This window comes from Oryctolagus cuniculus, chromosome 10 (genome assembly GCF_964237555.1).
Source record: "Oryctolagus cuniculus chromosome 10, mOryCun1.1, whole genome shotgun sequence".
NCBI lineage: Eukaryota > Metazoa > Chordata > Mammalia > Lagomorpha > Leporidae > Oryctolagus > Oryctolagus cuniculus.
This window is the reverse complement of record NC_091441.1, coordinates 97952043-97974766: the sequence shown is the minus strand read 5'-3', so window position 1 is coordinate 97974766 and position 22724 is coordinate 97952043. Positions and strand designations below refer to the sequence as shown.

The following is a 22724-nucleotide window of genomic DNA, read 5'->3' as shown; positions in this document are numbered from 1 at the left end:
CCTTGAGGAATGAGGCCCTCAATCCAGGTCTCCCAGGTCTGCACCATGTGGGTGCCAGGGACCCAGGTATTTGAGCTGTCACCACTGCCTCCCAGGGTTTGTCAGGAACTGGAGGCAGGTATCAAAACCGGAACTCCACTATGGGATACAGGTGTCAAAACCAGCACCTTAACCACTAGTCAAACACCTGTGCTGTGCGATATATTTTGGAGATAGCTGTTACATGCTTACAGATTTGGTATTGCTATATTTTCCCTTTTTATTGACCCCCTTGTCATTATGAAACATCCCTTTTTATTTCTAGTATTTTTTACCCTAAAGTCTGTTTTATCAATATTAGTAAAGATATACCAGCGTCTGGTTAGTATTTGTTAGTGCTTATATATTTACTTTTACTTTTTTTCTCTTTTTAAAGAATCTTATTTGAGAGTCAGAGAGAGAAACAGAGACAGAGTTACTATCCACTGATTTACTACCCAAATGCCTGTAATGGCCGATGGTGGGACAGGGCTGAATCTAGAGCCAGGACCTCAACTGGGTATCCCACATGTGTATTAGGAACCCAGTTACTTGAGCCATTATTACTCCCTCCCTGGGTCTAAATTGGCAGGAATCTGGAGTCAGAACCCAGAGCCAGAAATCAGACTCAGGTACTCCAGTGTGGGATGTAGGCATCTTAACTGCTAAGCTAAATACCTGCCATTCACCCCTCCACCCCCTAAAAAACATCAATTTTTTTTTTTTGAAAAGTGTAGAGACAGAATTTCCATCTGCTTGTTCATTCCCCAGATGCATGTAGTTAGACAAAGCTGGGCCAGGCCAAAAGCCAGGAGCCTGGAACTCAACCTGGGTCTCCCACGTGGGTGTCAGGGACCCAAGTACTTGAGCCATCATCTGCTGCCTCCTAAGGGGCACATTAGCAGGGAGTTGGATTAGGAGGAGAACAGGGGCCGGTGCTGTGGCGCAGCAGGTTAACTCCCTGGCCTGAAGTGCCAGCATCCCATATGGGTGCCGGTTCTGGTCCTGGCTGCTCCTCTTCCAATCCAGCTCTCTGCTATGGCCTGGGGAAGCAGTAGAAGATGGCCCAAGTCCCTGGGCCCCTGCACCTGTGTGGGAGACCCGGAAGAAGCTCCTTGCTCTCGGCTTCGGATCGGCACAGCTGCAGCCATTGCGGCCATCTAGGGAGTGAACCAGCGGATGGAAGACCTCTCTCTCTACCTCTACCTCTACCTCTACCTCTCTCTCTGTAACTCTGTCTTTCAAATAAGTAAAATAAATCTTGGGAAAAAAAAAAAAAAAAAAGGACAGGACTTGAACCAGGCACTGCAAATGGAACTTGGGTTCCATTGGCAACTTAACAGCTGCACCAAACTCCTGCTCCAACTTTTTATTATTGTGTCGCTTGCTAGGATCAGATAATTGAGTTTTATTTTTTTTAAAAAATCCAATCTGGGGCCAGCACTGGCACAGCAGGTTGTCATTGCCTGTATTGCTGGCATACTATATGAGTGCTGAGTTGCATCCTGGCTGCTCTACTTCCAATCCAGCTGTCTGCTAATGGCCTGGGAAAAGCAGCAGAAGATGGCTGAAGTACTTGGGTCTCTGACATCCATGTGGGAGACCTGGAACAACCTTCTTCTTCTTCTTCTTCTTTTTTTTTAAAGGTTTATTTATTTGGAAGCCAGAGTTACACAGAGAGAGGAGAAACAGAGAGAGAGAGGCCTTCCATCCGATGGTTCACTCCCCAGTTGGCCGCAACGGCCGTAGCTGCGCCAATCCGAAGCCAGGAGCCAGGAGCTTCTTCCGGGTCTCCCACATGAGTTCAGGGGCCCAAGCACTTGGGCCATCCTCCACTGCTTTCCCAGGCCATAGCAGAGAGCTGGATCGGAAGTGGAGCAACCAGGACTAGAACCGGGGCCCATATGGGGTGCTGGCACTCCTGCGCCATGGCGCTGGCCCCTGGAGCAGCCTTCTGGCTTCTGGCTTCATCCTGGCCCAGCAGCCCTGACTATTTTGGCAGTCTGGGGAGTGAAACAGCAGATGGACGCTCGCTGGCTCACTCTCTCTCTCTCTCTCTCCTCCTCTTCCTCCTCCTCTCTCTGGAACTCTCAATTTCAAATAAATAAGTAAATCTTTAAAAAAAATTCACTCTGACCATGTGAATTCTTAAAATTTGAATCATTAATCTATTTATATTTAATGTAATTACTGATAAAGTTGTGTTAAAGTTTTTATCATCTTAGTGTTGTTTTTCTACCTCAACTTTGTTCTTAATGTTTTTGCTTTCCTTTGGATTAATCAAACTGATTTTTTTATGATTTTATTTCTTTTAAAGATTTTATTTGAGAGTTAGAGTTACAGACAGTACGAGGGAGAGGCAGAGAGAAAGGTCTTCCCTCTGCTGGTTCACTCCTCAAATGGCCGCATCAGCCAGAGCTGCGCCAATCCAAAGCCAGGAGCCAGATGTTTCTTCCTGATCTCCCACATAGGTGCAGGAGCCCAAGGTCCTGGGCCATCTTCTGCTTGCCCATGCCACAGCAGAGAGCTAGACTGGAAGTGGAGCAGCCAGTGACTAGAACCGGCCCCTACATGGGATGCTGGCACCGCAGGCAGAGGATTAACCTACTGCACCACAGTGCAGGCCCCCAAACTGATATTTTTAAAAATATTTATTTATTTATTTATTTATTTATTTAGAGTTACAGACAGAGAGGTCTTCCATCTACTGGTTAACTCCCCAAATGGCTGCAATGGCTGGAGCTGGGCTGATCTGAAGCTCCTGGCTCCCACTTGGGTGCAAGGGCCTAAGCACTTGGGCTATTTTCTACTACTTTCCCAGGCCATAGCAGAGAGCTGGACTAGAACCTGTGCTCATATGGGATGCGGGTGCCGCAGGCGGAGGCTTAGCCCACTACGTCACAGTGCCAACTCCAGTCAAACTGATTTATTTTTAAAAGTGATTCCATTTTCTCCCTACTGGCTTGTTAGTTACATAATCTTTCTAGTGATTATCCTAGATTATATTATTCATCCTTGTCTTATATAAGATTCTGTTCTGTTTTTTTTTTTTTAAAGATTTATTTTATTTATTTGAAAGTCAGAGTTACACAGAGAGAGAAGGAGAGGCAGTGAGAGAGAGAGAGAGAGAGAGAGAGAGAGAGAGGTCTTCCATCTGCTGGTTCACTCCCCAGATGGCCGCAACGGCCGGAGCTGCACTGATCTGAAGCCAGGAGCCAGGAGCTTCCTCCGGGTCTCCTACGTGAGTGCAGGAGCCCAAGGACTTGAGCCATCTTCTACTGCTATCCTGGGCCATAGCAGAGAGCTGGATTGGAAGAGGAGCAGCCAGGACTAGAACCGGCGCCCATATGGGATGCCAGCGCTTCAGGCCAGGGCATTAACCCGCTGAGCCACAGCACCAGCCCCAAGATTTTGTTTTTATTTGTTCTCAAACCACATCCTAATAAAGGACCTTAGAACATTTTAATATCTACCTCTTTCCTGTCTTTTATGTTTTTGTTCCCATGTGTTTTTAGTTTTCGTAAATTTTATTTAAAAATTATTTGAGAGTCAGAGATAACAGAAAGAGAGAGAGCACATATATTCCTATCCCTGGTTCACTGTCCAAATGCCCGTAATAACCAGGTCTGGACCTGAGCCTCAAGTCAGGAACTAGGAACTCAATCTATATTGTCTATGTGGTTTGCAGGAACCCAGGTACTTAAGCCATCACTAATGCCTCCAAGGGTCTGTGTTAGCAAGGAGTCAGGAGCCAGAGCCAGATATTGAGCATGTACTCCAATGTAGGATGCTGTTATTTTTGTTTTGCTTTGTTTTGTTTTTAAGGATTTATTTATTTATTTGAAAGCCAGAGTGACTGAGAGGGTGAGACAAGAGAAAGAGACCTTCAGTCCTCTGATTCATTCCCCTATTGGCTGCAACAGCTACAGCTAGGCCAGGCTAAAGCCAGGAGCTAGAAACTCTGGGTTTCCCACATGGGTGGCAGGAGCCCAAGTACATGGGCCATTTTCTGTTACTTTCCCAGGTGCATTAGCAGGGAGCTCTATTGGAAGCAGAACAGAGAGGACTTGAATCAGTGCTCTGATAGGGATGCAGGTGTCTTTTTTTTTTTTTTTTTTTTTTTTTTTTGACAGGCAGAGTGGACAGTGAGAGAGAGAGAAAGAGAGAAAGGTCTTCCTTTGCCGTTGGTTCACCCTCCAATGGCTGGCGTGCTGCGGCCGGTGCACCGGGCTGATCCGAAGGCAGGAGCCAGGTGCTTCTCCTGGTCTCCCATGGGGTGCAGGGCCCAAGCACTTGGGCCATCCTCCACTGCACTCCCTGGCCACAGCAGAGAGCTGGCCTGGAAGAGGGGCAACCGGGACAGAGTCTGGTGCCCCGACTGGGACTAGACCCTGGTATGCCGGCGCCGCAAGGCGGAGGATTAGCCTAGTGAGCCACGGTGCCGGCCATAGGTGTCTATTTTTTTTTTTTTTTTTTGACAGGCAGAGTGGACAGTGAGAGAGAGAGAAAGAGAGAAAGGTCTTCCTTTGCCGTTGGTTCACCCTCCAATGGCCGTCATGGCCGGCGTGCTGCGGCCGGCGCACCGCGCTGATCCGAAGGCAGGAGCCAGGTACTTCTCCTGGTCTCCCATGCGGGTGCAGGGCCCAAGCACTTGGGCCATCCTCCACTGCACTCCTGGCCACAGCAGAGAGCTGGCCTGGAAGAGGGGCAACCGGGACAGAATCCGGCGCCCCGACCGGTGTACCTGCGCCGCAAGGCAGAGGATTAGCCTAGTGAGCCCCGGCGCCGGCCCATAGGTGTCTATTTTAAATGTCACAAAACATTGTTGTTCTTATGTTGTCAGTATTCTTTTTATTTTTCCACATATTTGCTCTTTTTGTTATTCTTTGTTCCTCATTTCCTTTTTCTTTTTCTTTAAGATTTATGTATTTATTTTGAAAGAATTACACAGGAGGGGAGAGACAGAGAGAGAAAGAGATCTTGCATCCGCTGGTTCACTCCCCAGATGGCTGCATTGCCTGGGGCTGGGCAGGCTGAGCCAGGAGCCAGGAGATTCTTTGGGGTCCTCACATGGTGAGTGGCAGGAGCCCAAGTACTTGGGCCATCTTCACCTGCCTTTCACAGGCCATTAGCCGGGAGCTGGATTGGAAGTGGAGCAATTGGGACACAAACTGGCTCCCATATGGGATACCAGTGTTGCAGGCGGTGGCTTTACCTGGTATGCCCCAATACAAATCCTCATTTGTGTTTTCTAAGAATATTTTCTTTTTGTCTGAAGAACTCCCTTTAATATTTATTTTAGTGTAAGTTTCCTGGCACTACTTCAAATTCTGTGCTTGTTTGAAGATTTCTTTGTCTTGATTTTTGAAGGATATAGTACTTGTACAAAATTCTAGATTGCTAGTTATTTTCTAACAATACTAGAAAATTTCCACTGTTTTGCATCTTTCATGGGTCAAACATCTGTTGTCATTACTTTGTGATCCTTGAAGGGAATGTGTTTTCACCCATTTGTGACTGCTTGTAAGATTTTTTTTTGTTACTGATTTTCAACAGTTTTGCTATAATTTCCCTAGCAGTAGTTTTATCTATCCTACCTGGTATTCACAGAGTTTCACTTCTTTTCTCTTCTCTTCTCTTCTCTCTTCTCTTCTCTTCTCTTCTCTTCTCTTCTCTCCTCTCCTCTTCCTCTCCTCTCCTCTCCTCTCCCTCTCCTCTCCTCTCCTCTCCTCTCCTCTCCTCTCCTCTCCTCTCCTCTCCTCTCCTCTCCTCTCCTCTCCCTCTCTCCTCTCCCTCTCCCTCTCCTCTCCCTCTCCCTCTCCCTCTCCCTCTCCCTCTCCCTCTCCCTCTCCCTCTCCCTCTCCCTCTCCCCTCTCCCTCTCCCTCTCCCTCTCCCTCTCCCTCTCCCTCTCCCTCTCCCTCTCCCTCTCCCTCTCCCTCTCCCTCTCCCTCTCCCTCTCCCTCTCCTCTCCTCTCCTCTCCTCTCTTCCCTTTCCCTTTCCCTTTCCCTTTCCCTTTCCCTTTCCCTTTCCCTTTCCCTTTCCCTTTCTCTCTCTCTCTCTCTCTCTCTCTCCCTCTCTCTCTCTCTCTCTTTCTTTCTTTCTTTCTTTCTTTCTTTCTTTTCTTTCTTTCTTTCTTTCTTTCAAGATTTATTTATTTATTTGAGAGTCAGAGTTACAGAGAGAGAGGGAGAGACGGACAGAAAACTCTTCTATCTGCTGGTTCACTCCCCAAATGGCCACCACGGCTGGAGCTTCTTCCAGGCCTCCCAAATAGGTGCGGGGCCCAAGCACTTGGATCATCTTCCCCTGCTTTCCCAAGCCACCCACAGAGAGCTGGATTGGAAGTAGAGCAGCTGGGACTTGAACTGGCATCCATATGGGATGTCAGCACTGCAGGCAAGAGGCTTAACCTGCTATGCCACTATGCCGGCCCCCACAAAGTTTCTTGATTCTAGTTATACATGTTGTTTCTACACTTTCTCTTTGATTCCATTTTTATGTATTTAATTTCTGGTGACTGCAGGAAAGAAGAAACAGAGTATGAAGCCACGGCCAGACCAGGTTTATTCAGAATCAGGCCTGGGAGGCGCCCCTTCCCTCAGGAATGCACGGCAGAGAGTAGCCAGTGAACACACAGCAGAGAGCGAGCACCTTCCCTTAAGGACTAGTGGTTTATATAGTTCCACGGGGCAGGAAAGGGCTTGGGGGTCTGAGCTAAAGCTGGGCTGCCAAGATAGACGGAGAGCTTGGGCTAGTTCTAAAGGTCCTGTGAGAGTACGGTGTGAACTGCGGGGGGTGTGGGCTGGGGTTGAGGCTGAACTTGGGCTGAGCTGCTGAGTTGTGGGGAGAGAGCTTGGGAGGAGTGGGGAGAGCTCAGGCTGATAGCTGGACTCTTCAGATAGTGGTGTGACCAGCAGTCCAGGCAGGGCTGAGGCAGGCCAAGGCACGGTGAGACGGTATTAGCTGGACAGAGAAATGAGGGCCTGTTTGCTGTTATGTGAGAGGTCAACGTGAATCTAAAGCTTTTTATCCTTGCTCTATCAATGACCTTCTCTGTATTTTCTCCATATCTTTCTGTTTTCTTGTGCCTTTTGAACAATTTTTCTCCCCCTATTTATATACTTTCTTACCAAAATCAACAATGATTCTGGTTCTGTTGTCTGTTTTTCCCTCTTAGTTTTTGGCAATTTAGTCTTATCTCTTGGCACTCCTAGTAATTTTCCACTGGACATTGTATATAAAAACTATAGGAGTGCCGGCGCCGCGGCTCAATAGGCTAATCCTCCGCCTAGCGGCGCCGGCACACCGGGTTCTAGTCCCGGTCAGGGCGCCGGATTCTGTCCCGGTTGCCCCTCTTCCAGGCCAGCCCTCTGCTGTGGCCAGGGAGTGCAGTGGAGGATGGCCCAAGTGCTTGGGCCCTGCACCCCATGGGAGACCAGGAAAAGCACCTGGCTCCTGGCTCCTGCCATCGGATCAGCGCGGTGCGCCGGCCGCAGCGCGCCGGCCGCGGCGGCCATTGGAGGGTGAACCAACGGCAAAGGAAGACCTTTCTCTCTGTCTCTCTCTCTCACTGTCCACTCTGCCTGTCAAAAAAAAAAAAAAAAAAAAAAAACAAAACTATAGGACTGTGTAGTTTAGAACGGGTTTCCTTTTCCTCTTTTAGTCAGAGTAGATCTCATCTCCTTAATCCGGTTGGACAGAGCTGAATAGAGGTTGGATTATAAGGCATTTTCTACTTCTGTGCTCCTAGAATGAAATAACATCCAGAGGATCCAACCAAGAGCCTCAGTGTTCCCTAGGGCCATCGGCTCCTGTGGCTCCTACATCCTAATCCTTGTCTCCTTTATGCACTGAGTTTGCATAAATACCTGTTCTGCTTTACACTGGTATTATTTTTAGTTTTATAACCTCCTATTTCACTCAGCTTTGAGATGCAGCAAATGACTTGAGCAGAAAATGGACTGACTTTTGGCTCAGTTCTGCCTATCTTTTGTCACCAGAATTGTACCTTGTGTCTCCAGTTTTTTGTTTCTTTAGCCTCAAGAAACTGTCAAGCTCTTCTGTGCCTTAAAAAGATCTCTGTATTTAAATGGCTTAGAATCTCAGCTTCTTGCAGGTTTCTCTGAAATCTTGCCCTACCCTGGTTGTTTCATCATCTCTTCAATGCCTTCAAGGGGTTTTGTTTTGTTTTTAATTTGAAAGTGAATTTCTAGTGATTTTAGTACAAGTATTGGTTTGCTCCAAGTTATACCTTTTCTAGCTTGTAGGCAGTAGCACTAACTCAGCTTTTTTTTTCTTTTTTAATTTTATTTAAACTAACCCAGCTTTTAAAAAATAGATAGTTTTGGGGCCAGCACTGTGGCATAGCGGGTAAAGCTGCCACCTGATGTGCTGGCATCCCATTTGGGCGCCGGTTCTAGTCCCAGCTACTCCTCTTCTCTTCCGATCCAGCTCTCTACTATGGCCTGGAAAAGCAGTCTAAGATGGCCCGAGTCCTTGGGCCCCTGCACCCATGTGGGAGACCCAGAGGAGGCTCCTGGTTCCTGGCTTCATATCGGTGCAGCTTCGGCTATTGTGGCCAACTGGGGAGTAAACCAGCAGATGAAAGACCTCTCTCTTTCTTTCTCTCTGCCTCTCGTTCTCTCTCTGTGTAACTCTCAGTTTCAAATAAATAATAAATAAATCTTTAAAAATATATATAGTTTTTATTTGTCTGGTTCACAAACTAATAAAATTCAATATTCTAGTGTGTAATTCAGTGATTTTTTAAAAAAGTATATTCAGTTGTAGATTCATTACCACTGTCTAATTCCAGAATATTTTTTATCACCACGAAAAGAAACCTCATTACTCATAAGCAATCACCCCCTCGTCCCAGTCCCTGGCAACCACTAAACTACTTTTTTTCTCTAAGATTCATCTGTTCTGGGCATTTTGTATAAATGGAATCAAATAATCTGTGGCTTTTTCCCTTAGCATAATGACTAAGCCAATTTCTTTTGTGTGTTTAGTAAAATACAAGGATACGTTAAAAAGTTTATGGATTAAAAAGATTTTTATGGAAAATGCATGTTATGAAAAAACCATCTGTGGATTTCAAAATTTCTGTACCAAAATAAACTTATCTTTTAATCCCATTTTCCATGAGTTTTTTGAGGTACTCTCATATACATAGCATAAAATGACCATTTTAATCATTTTAAAGTGTATAGTTAAGTAGCATCAAGAACATTTACATTATTATGCCATTATCAACACATTTTATCTTTCATCCATTAATGAACATTTGAGTTGTTTATAATACTGCTATGGACATTGGTATACAATATCTGTTAGAGAACTTCTAGTTCTTTTGATTCTATACCTGGAAGTGGAACTGCTAAATCAGAGGCATAGTCTACATACCTTTTTTGAAGACCCTTCCTTCCTACTGTTTTTCACAGCAGCTGTGTCACTTTACATTCTCACCAAAGTGTATATGCACTCATTTCTCCATGTCTACAACAATACTAATTTGTTGTTTTCTCCTGCAAGGCAACTTTTGAATTAGTCTTTAAAAAATTCTTGTAGGACCTTGAAGCTCATAAGTTGCTAGCATCGTAATTTAGTATTGCTAGCAATGCCTAAATTTCCAACTTTTAATAAATCATATGTTCATGGCACCCACTCTACCTTTTATTCTTTTTCCCTCTTTTTCCAAACTTATCTTCAGTATCTGACATCTAGGGAATTGGGGATATACAAGATGGAGATGTAGCCTTTCTTTAGTTTCTTGAGCTCCACTGTCCCTTCTGTCACAAAACTTTTGTATGTTTACTCTGCAGGAAATGTTATTGTTCTTTTCACATAATTATCTTATGCTTAGTCTTCAGATCTGTACTCAATCATCATTTCTTCCTGCTTCTCTGACTCTTCTCACTCAATAATTTCCCTCTATGATATTCTCTTAACACCTGATTTTACTTTGGTTTATCACAAGAGTACTTTCATAGTTGTATCCCTGTTGTAGACATGTTTTGCTCTTTATAAGAGTGGGTAGACAGAACTTTATAAGGCCTGTGATCACCAAACATCGACAAAGTGAATATAAAATCTCAAAAGAAAAGCAAGAGAATGGAAGAAGCAAAAGTTTAAATACTTCTCTGGAGTGAGACTGTGGGGAAATTACTGTGTATATGTTGCTGATGGCAATGCTGTAAGTCAGTTTAGCCTCTCTGGGTAACATATTGATTGAACATAACTAATCCACTGGTTGGCAAACTAAAGCCAACAAGACAAATTTAATCCACCAACTATTTCTGTTTTCCATTTTTTTAAACTGTAGTAAAATAATGTGTAAGTTTTATTTTCTTAATCATTTCTAAGTATGCAGTCCAGTAGTATTAAGTACATTCATATTTTTAAAAATATTTTATTTATTTGAGAGGTACAGAGAGAGAGGCGAGTCAGAGATGAAGGTCTTCCATCTGGTGGCTTACTACCCAAATGGCCACCACTGCCAGAGCTGGGCTGATCTGAAGCCAAGAGCCAGGATCCTCCTCCTGGTCTCTCATGCGGATGCAGGGCCTCAAGTACTTGGGCTGTCTTCTACTTCTTTCCCAGGCTGGATCATATTTATATTTATATTTATATTTATATTTATATTTATATTTATATTTTTGTAAGCCGATCATACCATCCAACTCCAGATTCTTGTCATCTCACGCACAACTGAAACTCTATACCCATTAAACAGTAACTCTCCAGTCTTCCCTTTCCTCATGTAATATTTATCTTTTTGACATTTATTCATAGCATAATTTCCTCAGTGTTCATCTATGTTATAGCAAATGGCAAAATTTTCTTCCTTTTTAAGGCTGAGTATGATTTCATTTTGTGTATACACACACACACACACCACCTTTTGCTTTATCCATTTATCTGCTGAGTTGCTTCCATATTTAAAATGTTTATCTTTTTGGGAAAGAGTGAGTCTCCATCTACCATTGGTTCACTGCCCAAATGCCCCTAATTGCCAGAGGTGTTCCAGGTCGAAACTGGGAGGCAGGAACTGAATTCAGGTCTTCAAGGTGGGTGGCAGTGACCCAAGCATGTGAGCTGTTTCCTGCTAACTCCCAGGGTCTGCGGTCACAGGAAGTTGGAATTGGAAATGGAGCCAGGACTTGAATCCAGGCATTCTAACTGCTAAGCCACATACCCTGAGTCCCTGTGTTGCTTCCAAATTTTAGCTGTTATGACTAATGCTGCTATGAATAAGAGTGTTCAAATACTTATTGAAGACTTTGCTCTCAATTCTTTTGGTTATTACCACTATGGTTTGAATTTGTACCCTAAAGTTCATGTGTTGAAATCTTAATCCCCAGTGTAAGTGTTGAGAGGTGGAACTTTTAAGGGATGATTGCTCAAGTGGTTGGGTCCCTGCCACCTAAGTGAGATACCTGCTGTTATCAATGAATTAATACTACTATCATGGGATTGGGTTAGTTATCTCAGGAGTGAATTTCTGATAAAAAGAATGAGTTTATCCTCCTTCCCTCTTGTGTGTTTTCTCTGTCTCTGTTTCTCTGTCTCTGTTTTTCTTGCATGCCTGCTCTTGTAGTTTCTTGCCCTTCTGTCTTCTGCCATGGCTTGACACAGCAAGAAGGCCCTAGCCAGATGCCAGCACCTTGATATTGGACTTCTCTGCCTCCACAACTGTGAGAAATAAATTTCTTTTCTTTATAAATTACCTAGTCTTTGGTATTCTGTTAAACCAAAATGAATTGCTGGATTATATGGTTCTATTTTTGCTTTTTGAGAAAAACACCATACTGTTTTCCATAGTACTATACTGATTTACATTTCTACCAACAGGGCGCAAGGGTTCCAGTTTCTCCATATGCTTGTCAACACTCATTATTTTCTGTTGTCTTTTTTTCCCCCATATTAACCCTCCTGGTGGTGTCAGATAGTACCTCATTATAGTTTTGTTTGCATTTCCCTAAGGATTAGTGACATTGAGCATCTTTTCTTGTGTTTACTTGGTCACTTTTATTTTTTGGAGAAATGTGTGTGCTAGTCCTTTACCCATTTTTTTAAATCACAGTTTTTTTTTGTTTATTGAATTGTGGAGTTCTTTATATATTTTGCTTATTAATACTTGGGTATATGACTTGTAAATATTTTCTGTCAGTACATGGATTGCCTTTTTATTCTGTTGAAGTACAAAGTTTTAAATTTTCACAAAGTATGAATTATCTAGTTTTTCTTTTGTTCCCTGTGTGTTTGCATATCATAGTCTAGAAATAATTGCCAAATCCAATGTAAAGAAACTTTGTCCTTTTTTTTCTAAGAATTTTATAGTTTTAAGTCTTAAATTTGGATCATAGGTCCATTTGAGTTAATTTTTAGAAGAATTTCATTCTGCATATCCAGTTTTCCCAGTACCACTGAAGAGACTGTCCTTCTCTGTTGAATAATCTGGCACCCTTGTTGAAAATCATTTGAGCATATCTACAAAGGGTTTATTTTCGTGCTATTATGCTGGTCTTTATGCCAGTACCAGCCTGTTTGACTAATGTAGTTATGTAGTTAAGTTTTAAAATCAGGAAGTGTGAGTCTTACAACTTTATTCCTTTTAAAAATTATTTCTGCAAACAAAGTTTTATTGGAACACAGCCATATTCTTTTGCTTGTTTATGTGTGCAGCAGCAATGTTGAGTAGCTGTGACTGAAACCTTATCATCTAAAGTATTATCTAGTTCTTTGCAGAACAAAATTGTTGCTCTCTGAACATTAAAACTCATTACTCTAGCTGTAGTGGATTGTACCACAAATAAGTAAATCAAAAAGAAAAAATAGGAGTGGGTGTTGTGGCACAGTGGGTTAGGCCATAGCTTGGGACATCTACATCCTGTACTGGAGTGTCTAGGTTCAAGTCCCACCACCACATCAAAGCCAGCTTCTTGCTGTTACACACCTTGGGAAGCAGCAAATCATGATTCAAGTGCCTGAGCCCCTTTCACCCACATGGGAGACCTGGATGGAGTTCCTGGCTCCTGGCCTGCCCTAGCTGTTGCAGGCATTTGGGGGAGTAAACTAGGAGCTGGAAGATACCTCTCTAGTGCTTTGTGCTTGTGCCCTCATTGAATGAAGTGTACAAGTTTTTCTTCTTTCAAAGCTACTGGTTTGTTCAGTCACATTTGTGGTAGTGCTGTTCATAACTCCTTCCCAAGGAGCTTATGTAAGTGTTCTTTGGTGTTTGTATAACTGGTCAGTGCTGCTCACCGCTGGCTCACGTGAAGGAGAAAGTTCAGGGGTGTTTGCACCCAGATCTGCTTCTGTGAGCTGAATGAGGGCAGTAATAGTCATTAACTTGCAAGCCTTGCCAATGCAAATTTACATTTGTCATCTGTCAAAGCACATGTTTCTTTACCTACTTGTTGAACCTTTTCTCCTTTTTCTTACTGGCTGTTGGTGAGTTATATTATAGAGTTTGAGAAGGACTACTACTTTTTTTTTAAAAGATGTATTTATTTATTTGAAAGGCAGAATTACAGAGAGGCAGAGGCAGAGAGAAAAAGAGAGACCTTCAATTCAATAGTTCACTCCCCAGATGACCACAATGGCCAGAGCTGGGCCAATCCAAAGCCAGGAGCCAGGAGCTTCTTCTGGGTCTTCCATGTGGGTTCAGGAGCCCAAGGACTTGGGCCATCTTCTGCTGCTTTCCCAGGCCATAGCAGAGAGTTGGATCAGAAGTGGAACAGCTGGGACTTGAACCAGCGCCCATATGGGATGCCAGCACTGCAAGCAGCGGCTTTACCCACTATGCCACAGCACCGGCCCTGAGGGCTACTTCTTGAAAGTTAAATTATTTAGCTTAAGTTGTAAATTTATGTGATTAATAGCCAGAAGGCAAAAATGGCCTATAGTGTAAAGTTAACTTTTATCTTAGGGAAAATTTATTTATAGAAGTTTTGAAATAATATTTTATTAAGAGTAGTTTATAGGCCGGCGCCGCGGCTCACTAGGCTAATCCTCCGCCTAGCGGCGCCGGCACACCGGGTTCTAGTCCCGGTCGGGGCGCCGGATTCTGTCCCGGTTGCCCCTCTTCCAGGCCAGCCCTCTGCTGTGGCCCGGGAGTGCAGTGGAGGATGGCCCAGGTGCTTGGGCCCTGCACCCCATGGGAGACCAGGAAAAGCACCTGGCTCCTGGCTCCTGCCATCGGATCAGCGCGGTGCGCCGGCCGCAGCGCGCCGGCCGCGGCGGCCATTGGAGGGTGAACCAACGGCAAAGGAAGACCTTTCTCTCTGTCTCTCTCTCTCACTGTCCACTCTGCCTGTCAAAAAAAAAAAAAAAAAAAAAAAAGAGTAGTTTATAGGCACTGTGGCTCAATAGGCTAATCTTCCACCTGCGGTGCCAGCACCCCGGGTTCTAGTCCTGGTCGGGGCGCCGGATTCTGTCCCGGTTGCTCCTCTTCCAGTCCAGCTCTCTGCTGTGGCCCGGGAGTGCAGTGGAGGATGGCCCAAGTGCTTGGGCCCTGCACCCCATGGGAGACCTGGAGAGACCTGGCTCCTGGCTTCGGATCAGCGTGATGAGCCAGCCACAGTGGCCACTGGGGGGAGTGAACCAAAGGAAAAAGGGAGACCTTTCTCTCTGTCTCTCTCACTGTCCACTCTGCCTGTAAAAAAAAAAAAAAAAAAAGTAGTTTATTAGAGGCATGGTATATATTATGTTATGTAAAAACAAGAAACTTCCTGATAGGTATTGTGAAACAGCAGTGAAGCACCTGTAAAAGGCTGACTTTCATGACAATGAACTATAAATATGAATATATCTATAACAAAAGCTCTTTAATAAGCAAAAGTTAGTTGTTGAACCCAGCAGGCAAGGATTCATTCAAGGAATACTGGTTGCTAAGGAGCTGATACAGACCTGTATCCTCTGCGTAAAAGAAAGTAGGGAACCTGTATCTGAACTAATAAGTATGCATGAGAATTCTGTGTACTGCGTCTGATCATGTTAAAATTGCTGCTGCATTTGGCCACATTCAGCCCTATGCTGGTCAAAGGGGTTGGCTGCCAGGCCTCTTAACTTGGAATTAGTGGATCTGTCTGTGCTATTGAAAGGCCAGCAGGTTCTGTTCTTTCTCCTTCTAGGATCAGCCTACTCTGAGATGCAGAAGCCAGAACAAGGAAATAAAACATTTGCCTATAAGTTCACACCATCCGACAGATCAATTTTAAACCCCTTGACCTGCCTTCAAGATCTGCCCTCCGTACTCCGGCTCTATCTTCTCTGCCTGTCTCCTAACCTTCCTTCCAACTGTTCCTCCAAATTGTTGCTCAACAGATTTGCTTGTGAAATAAACAAAACAGAATAAAAAAAGGACATGGAGAATGTCAAAGGTCACAGAACTAGACCAGAGGACCCAACAACACACTAAGTGGAAGTGGGCCAATCCAGCCCCCAGTGTAGTTAGTGTGTAGGCCAAGCTGCAGTATTGGTGGAAGTGGTCATTTAGCAACAGACACCCGCTCTTGAGAGTCTGCTTTCCAGCTAGCTATTTGTTCGAAAGGAGGAATTTGATGACCACCTCTTTTAGGAGACAAAAACTTAGGACAGTGAGTTAGGAGGAGGAAGGTGACAGCAATATTTTGTGAAATGTTAGCTTTTGGGAGAGGAAGTGTTGCTTAAAGGAATGGTAGTTCTTTTCAAAGAAAACAGAATTGCTAACCTTTCTTCCTGTAGTATTTCAGATGGAAATTAGAGAGGACTGAAGAGGATAGTGAATTTGGGAGAGCAACTGGTCAAGCTTGGAGCTCTACTTTGAAGCTTCTCTTTCAGTTCTCTTGGTTGAACACATAAGCAGTGGTACCTTGCTTCCTCTGAACAATAGAACCTGTCCCTGAGCCGAGGCTCCCACTGCATCATTAGAGTTTCCTTGCCACCCTGCACTCTGGCCTCTTTGGGAGGCCTTTTCTAAAAGGCCTACTACAGATCTGTTGGTAATAAGAGCCAAATTTCAACCTCTTGCAAGTCTTTTTTTGTCTTTTTTTTTTTTTTTTTTTGCATTTTTGTTATTTATTTGACAGGTAGAGTTAAAGACGGTGAGAGAGAGAGAGAGAGAAAGGTCTTCCTTCCATTGGTTCACTCCCCAAATGGCCGCTATGACTGACGCTGCGCCGATCAGGAGCCAGGTGCTCCCTGGTCTTCCATGTGGGTGCAGGGGCCCAAGCACTTGGGCCATCCTCCACTGCCCTCCCGGGCCACAGCAGAGAGCTGGACTGGAAGAGGAGCAACCAGGACTAGAACCCGGCGCCCATATGGGATGCAGGCGGAGGATTAACCAAGTGAGCCACGGCTCTGGCCCCTCTTGCAGGTCTTAATGGTATGGCAATATCTCATCAATGAGCATTGCTTGACTGATGCCCTCCTGGGCCATTCCCCTGTTGATCTTCAAAAAGCAAAGGTTACCTGAAATCTCCAGTTTATCTTGATATGAGGGCTAAGGAAGGTGCTTCCAGTGCTACTGCAGAGGAATGAATCTCCTGGGCTTACCCATATTTTAGCGAATATTGAACTGCACATGTTTTTTCCAGCCATTCTTTCTTAACACTGCATTTGTTTTGCTTATGCTCCTAGAATATTCTTTATTTCTTTACTAGCTAGTGCCTACTGATGAAACCTAGATTTTGGCACCTCAGTGCCAAACACTAAGTAATGCTAGATTGTTGTTTTTTCCCCAACTGTTGTCATAGTTAGGCAGTTATCACACTGCATATTACGTGTTTCTCTGTGTGGTGCACCCTGCTGTGATAAAATGCAGTTTGTACATGTTATTTCAGCTTCTGCCTTTACTTCCTTATTTCTGATGTTTTTAAAATTATTTTGTGTAATTTTTATTTTCATTTTTATTTGAAAGGCAGATCCTCTTGATGGTGGTTCACATCCTGAAAATTCCACAAAGCCAGGGTTGGGCCAAGTTGAAGCCAGGAGCCCAGAACTCCATCCAGGTCTCCCACATGTGTGGCAGACCCCCAAGTACTTGAACCATCATCTGCTGCCTCCCAGGACTTGCGTTGTAGGAAGCTGGGATAGCCAGCCCAGGAAGGCAGTGGAGGATGGCCCAAGTGCTTGGGCGCCTGCACCCATGTGGGAGACCAGGAGGAAGCACCTGGCTCCTGGCTTCGGATCGGTGCAGCTCCGGCCATTGCAGCCATTTGAGGAGTGAACCAGCGGACGGAGGACCTTTCTCTCTGTCTCTCACTTTGTCTGTAACTCTGCCTCTCAAGTAAATAAATAAAATCTTAAAAAAAAAAAAAAGTAGGAAGCTGGGATTGGAAACAGAGCCAGGCACTCCAGTATGGGATGCAGGTGTCCGAAGTGGTGACTAAATTGCACCTAACACCTGCTCCTTATTTCTTATTTTTGATTAGGATATAAAATTGCAGTTTGAGGTCTTCACAGAAATAAATATTGCTACCTAGTATGACTGACCAAGGTCCAAGAGCTTTGTGTGCTCTGTGTTTTAGTTCTTTATTTGGGCTATCTTAGATAGTCATCGCCACAACCCTTTGACGTCACTGTTGTTATTTCATTTTTATAACTGATGAACAGAAAGGTAAAATGGGGACAGAACTGAGGTTCACAACCCAGCAGTCTGGCCCTAGTATCCAAACTGAACCCTTAGGCCCAGTTATCTCTAAGGAAACACTGGTTTCCAACTCTATGCCGTTCTAGAACCCGTCATCAATATGAAAGGGACCATAGGAACCTGGAATGAATAGGACAAGGAAGAGGCCTTACTGAGCTATGTAGAAGATGATCAATAGTAGGAAGTCTAGGACACTCCTGATTCCTTGACTTGGATACTGATGGTGAAAACAGCCTAATCATTGTTTACTAGTGATGCCTTAGTACAGAGGGTGATGATTCATCATCTTTCTTTTGGCTTAGGTACAGTAACTTATTGGTTCACTTGTTAAGACTTATAGCAACCCCATCTCTCTTTACCAAAGCCTCCAGGCTTGAATATTTCTTACTGTATAGATTCTTTTTTTTTTTTTTTTTTTTGACAGGCAGAGTGGACATTGAGAGAGACAGAGAGAAAGGTCTTCCTTTTGCCGTTGGTTCACCCTCCAATGGTCGCCGCGGCTGGCACGCTGCGGCCGGCGCACCACGCTGATCCAATGGCAGGAGCCAGGTACTTCTCCTGGTCTCCCATAGGGTGCAGGCCCAAGTACTTGGGCCATCCTCCACTGCACTCCCTGGCCACAGCAGAGAGCTGGCCTGGAAGAGGGGCAACCGGGACAGAATCCGGCGCCCCAACCGGGACTAGAACCCAGTGTGCCGGCGCCGCAAGGCGGAGGATTAGCTTAGTAAGCCGCAACTGTATAGATTCTTTTAAGTCCACACTAATATAAACAGAGTGCTGAATAATTAAATAAGAGGGGCAGATATCCTTTACAGAGAAATTCCTAGTAATAAATGTGGAAGAAAAGAGATAAATAGAGAACTACCAATAGAATATTATATTTCTTCCGGGAAATGGAACTTAATTCTCTTCTCCCTGAATGTGGGTTGGGCTTATTGGTTTGCTTCTAATGAATAAAATATGGAAAGAGAAAACATAGTAATTTAAAGTCGAGAATCCTTGCAAATAACCAAGTGATTGAAGTGCATAAATAATGTTGATGGCAGGTATCCTTGATGTGATGAGAAGGGCATTTCACCTCTGTGATGTTCCAGAAAAACTTAACCCCAGTTCAGTCATGAGAATACATCAGACAAATCCAAATTGGAGAATAGTTTAGAGAACATCTGACCAGTGTCTGGTATTTCATGGACTCTTTTAGAAAAGTGTCAAGATCATGAGAGATAAGAATAGATTGCCACTATTTAAGGGAGACTAAGGGGACATGACAGCTAAATGCAATATAGTATCTTGGATGGGATCCTAAAATAAAAAAAGGACGTTAGTTGAAAACCAAATAAAATCTATAGTTTAGTTTAAAGGAAGCAAAAAGCCACCAAAAACACAGATCAGCTGGGTTCTTCCTGCCTCAGAGCCAGTTGGCATTGTCAAGAGCACCTCAGATCTGGCATTTATGTTCTAGTGTTGAATTCCTCTTAACTTTGGGAAAAACCTTTTGGTTGTGTATTGCCTGTATCTGAGGGGCTTTAGTGGATGTGGGGCATCGCCAAGATGGGGAGAGGGCTGTGCACATAGATCTTACTCCAACCCTGGTCCTTACTTAAGGTGTTTATGTCACAGATGATATTTCCTCTGCCAGAAATCTCTTCCCTTCCCTCCTTCTCCTCTGAGATATTACCTTTAGATACTCTGCTTAGCTTCTGCGCCTACTTGCATTTTACCTCCTGTATAATTCCTTTGTGATTGTTGTATAAAGTAGCATCTGTCATATTACTATGATGATAACAATTATTCTTGGTTTAGCTAATTATCTTTGGCTGAAAAAAAGGTCTTAAACCTTTAACTTCTTTAGGTCTCTTGACCTGCCCATTCTGTGATATTAAGTGTATCTTGCCATGTCACGTCTGTGTTTATATATGGCCTGTCTTCCGAAATAGAACTCCTTACACTGAAGGAGTCTTTTAACAAACATCTCTTGAAGCTTCTAGGACAGTGCTTGCCCCAGTGTAAGCCCTCATCAGATGGTTGAGTGAGTAAATGCTGTAAGACATGCAAGGAGTATCCTCCCTGTTGACAGAAAGAGGTGAAAAGACTTGCTTAGAGTCGCACAATAAAGTATGAGCTGATTGAGAACCCAGCTGCTCAGATACTCTTCCCTGAGCATTCTGAGGCCAGAAAGCCCCTCAGTCTGAGCTTAGTGCTAAACTGTAGTGGGAGACATGATTGGCATTTGCTATGGGCCAGACTTGATTCTAGGCATACATACTATTTAATTCTTACAACACTTTGAGGTTTGGTATCACTACCTTCATTTTGTAGATACATCCATTGAAATTCAGAGAGCTGCCGCTGCCGGGGCTCACAAGGCTAATCCTCCGCCTTGCGGCGCTGGCACACCGGGTTCTAGTCCCGGTTGGGGCGCCGGATTCTGTCCCGGTTGCCCCTCTTCCAGGCCAGCTCTCTGCTGTGGCCAGGGAGTGCAGTGGAGGATGGCCCAAGTGCTTGGGCCCTGCACCCCATGGGAGACCAGGATAAGTACCTGGCTCCTGCCATCAGATCAGCGTGGTGCGGCGGCCATTGGAGGGTGAACCAACGGCAAAAGGAACACCTTTCTCTCTGTCTCTCTCTCTCTCTCTCTCACTGTGCACTCTGCCTGTCAAAAAAATTTTTTTTTTCCAGAGAGCTGTAAGTAACTTGCCTTAGGTTACCAGCTAATAGGTTGCTGAGTTGATATTTGAACCAGATGTGTCTGGCAGCAAAACGTATCCCCCACTCCCACCCCAGTAAATGCACCTCTTGTTTTTTGTTTGTTTTTTTTTTTCCCCAGACCCATCTCTGGAAGGCATGTGTGGCCCTGAGCATGCCCAGCTGGGGGAAGATGGGCAGCAGCCGCCACGGTGCGCCTCAACTACCTCATCTCAATCTGAGCCTTCAGAGCAGCTTAGGCGCCACCAAGGCAAGATCCTAGCCTCCGAGGACCCCAAAAAGAAGAGAGCCCAGAAGCCCTCCCACATGAGGAGAAACATACGGTGAGCTGTGTTCTGGGTCAGGGGGCAGGGAAGGAGTAGCAGTATCACCTTCATCTAAAGGCTGCCCATGGCAGAAACACTGGCTTATGCTGGAGAGTTCTCTCTCCAAAGGAGAAAAGTGGCTAGCCATGTGCCCCATCAGTAGTGAAGATGCAGCGCAGGACCACTAGGCCTGGGCTATCAGAGGGTGCTTCGATCTTGACCCCAACAGACCCTGGGTGGCAGCCCAAAGATGATAGGGTGTTCTGCATTGGACTCTGTTTCTTCCTTTCTATTTCCTCATGTTTCAAAACAAGAGGAAAGGTAAAAGTTGAGTTTTCTGTCTGACCAAAGCATGGCTTCCTTGAGCTAAACTATGAGCAAATGTGAACTTGCTTAACTTTCCAAATCCCCAATACTCCTTCTTCTTCTATTTTATTTTATTTTATTTTATTTTATTTTATTTTATTTTATTTTATTTTGACAGGCAGAGTTAGACAGTGAGAGAGAGACAGAGAGAAAGGTCTTCCTTTTTCCTTCGGTTCACCCACCAAGTGGCCACTATGGCCGGTGTGTTGTGGCCGGCGTGCTGTGCCGATCCGAAGCCAGGAGCCAGGTGCTTCCTCCTGGTCTCCCATGTGGGTGCAGGGCCCAAGCACTTGGGCCATCCTCCACTGTACTCCCGGGCTACAGCAGAGAGCTGGCCTGGAAGAGGAGCGACCGGGACAGAATCCGGTGCCCCAACCGGGACTAGAACCTGGTGTGCCGGCGCCGCAGGCAAAGGATTAGCCTAGTGAGCTGGCGCCGGCCATTACTCCTTCCTTTTATCAAAACAATTTGTGCCAATCAAAGGAGAGAAATGGTGTCTTTTTCTCCTCTCACCTTCACTTTAAAAGAAAAAGGCAAACATTACAACTTGAACATAGTGCTCTAAGTTGGGGGATAGGAATGTAGAAGCCCTATAGTCCTATTTCTCCACATAACTATTTTTTTAAAAAGATTATTTATTTGAAAGGCAGAGTTACAGAAAGGCAGAGACAGAGAGGTCTTCCACCTGCTGATTCACTTCCCAGATGGCCACAACGGCCAGAGCTGCAGTGATCTGAAACCAGGAGCCAAGAGCTGCTTCTCCGTCTCCCAGGAGCCAAAGGACTTGGTCATCTTCCACTGCTTTCCCAGGCCATAGCAGAGAGCCGCATTGGAAGAGGAGCAACTGGGACTAGAACTGGCACGTATATGGAATGCCAGTGCCACAGGCAGGGAATATTAACCTACTGCACCATAGCGCTGGCCTCCCACATAACTATTTTTTTAAATATTTATTTTGTTTATTTGAAAGACAGAGTTACAGAGAGAGGTAGAGACAGAGAGAGAGGTCTTCCATCTGCTGGTTCACTCCCCAGATGGCTGCAATGGCCGGAACTGTGCCAATCCGAAGCCAGGAGCGTCTTCTGGGTCTCCCACATGGGTGCAGGGGCCCAAGGACTTGGGCCATTTTCAACTGCTATCCCAGGCCATAGCAGAGAACTGGATCAGAAGAGGAGCAGCCAGGACTAGAACTGGTGCCCATATGGGATGCCGACATTTCAGGCCAGGGCTTTAGCCTGCTGCGCCACAGTGCCGGCCCCCACATAACTATTTTTAATACTGCTTTTATTCTTTCTGACTTGTATATTATTCTGTTTTACTCTTTAAAAAAAAGATTTATTTATTTTATTTGAAAGGTAGAATCAAAAAGAGAGAGAGAGAGAGAGAGAGAGAGAGAGAGAGAGGTCTTCCATCCACTGGTTCACTCCCCAAATGGCCACATGCCTGAAACTGGGCCGAACTGAAACCAGAATCCTGGAGGTTTGTCTGGGTCTCCCATGTAGATGCAGGGGCCCAAGCACTTGGGCCAACTTCTACTGCTTTCCCAGGCCATAGCAGAGAGCTGGATCGAAAGTGGAGCAGCCGGGACTCAAACCGATGCCCATATAGAATGCTGGCAACTGCAGGTGATGGCTTTACCTGCTGTGCCACAGCGCAGGCCCCTTCTCTTTTACTCTTGATATGTTATGTGCA

At 44.8% G+C, this 22724-nt stretch overlaps 1 protein-coding gene across 5 annotated transcripts in view; it reads left to right on the top strand.

Annotated features, from left to right (window-relative positions):
• Window positions 1-22724, top strand: part of RAD54L2 (RAD54 like 2) — a 151328-nt gene that overhangs the window by 92936 nt on the left and 35668 nt on the right. For 4 of the 5 annotated variants that reach the window (XM_008260727.4, XM_070050757.1, XM_002713224.5 and 1 more), the window contains one exon: window positions 20483-20684. In XM_008260727.4, the coding sequence (XP_008258949.1) occupies window positions 20483-20684 (202 nt within the window). Of the gene's footprint in view, window positions 1-17327; window positions 17958-20482; window positions 20685-22724 lie in introns of those variants that run through there. The other variant, XM_008260729.4, reaches the window with a different exon arrangement.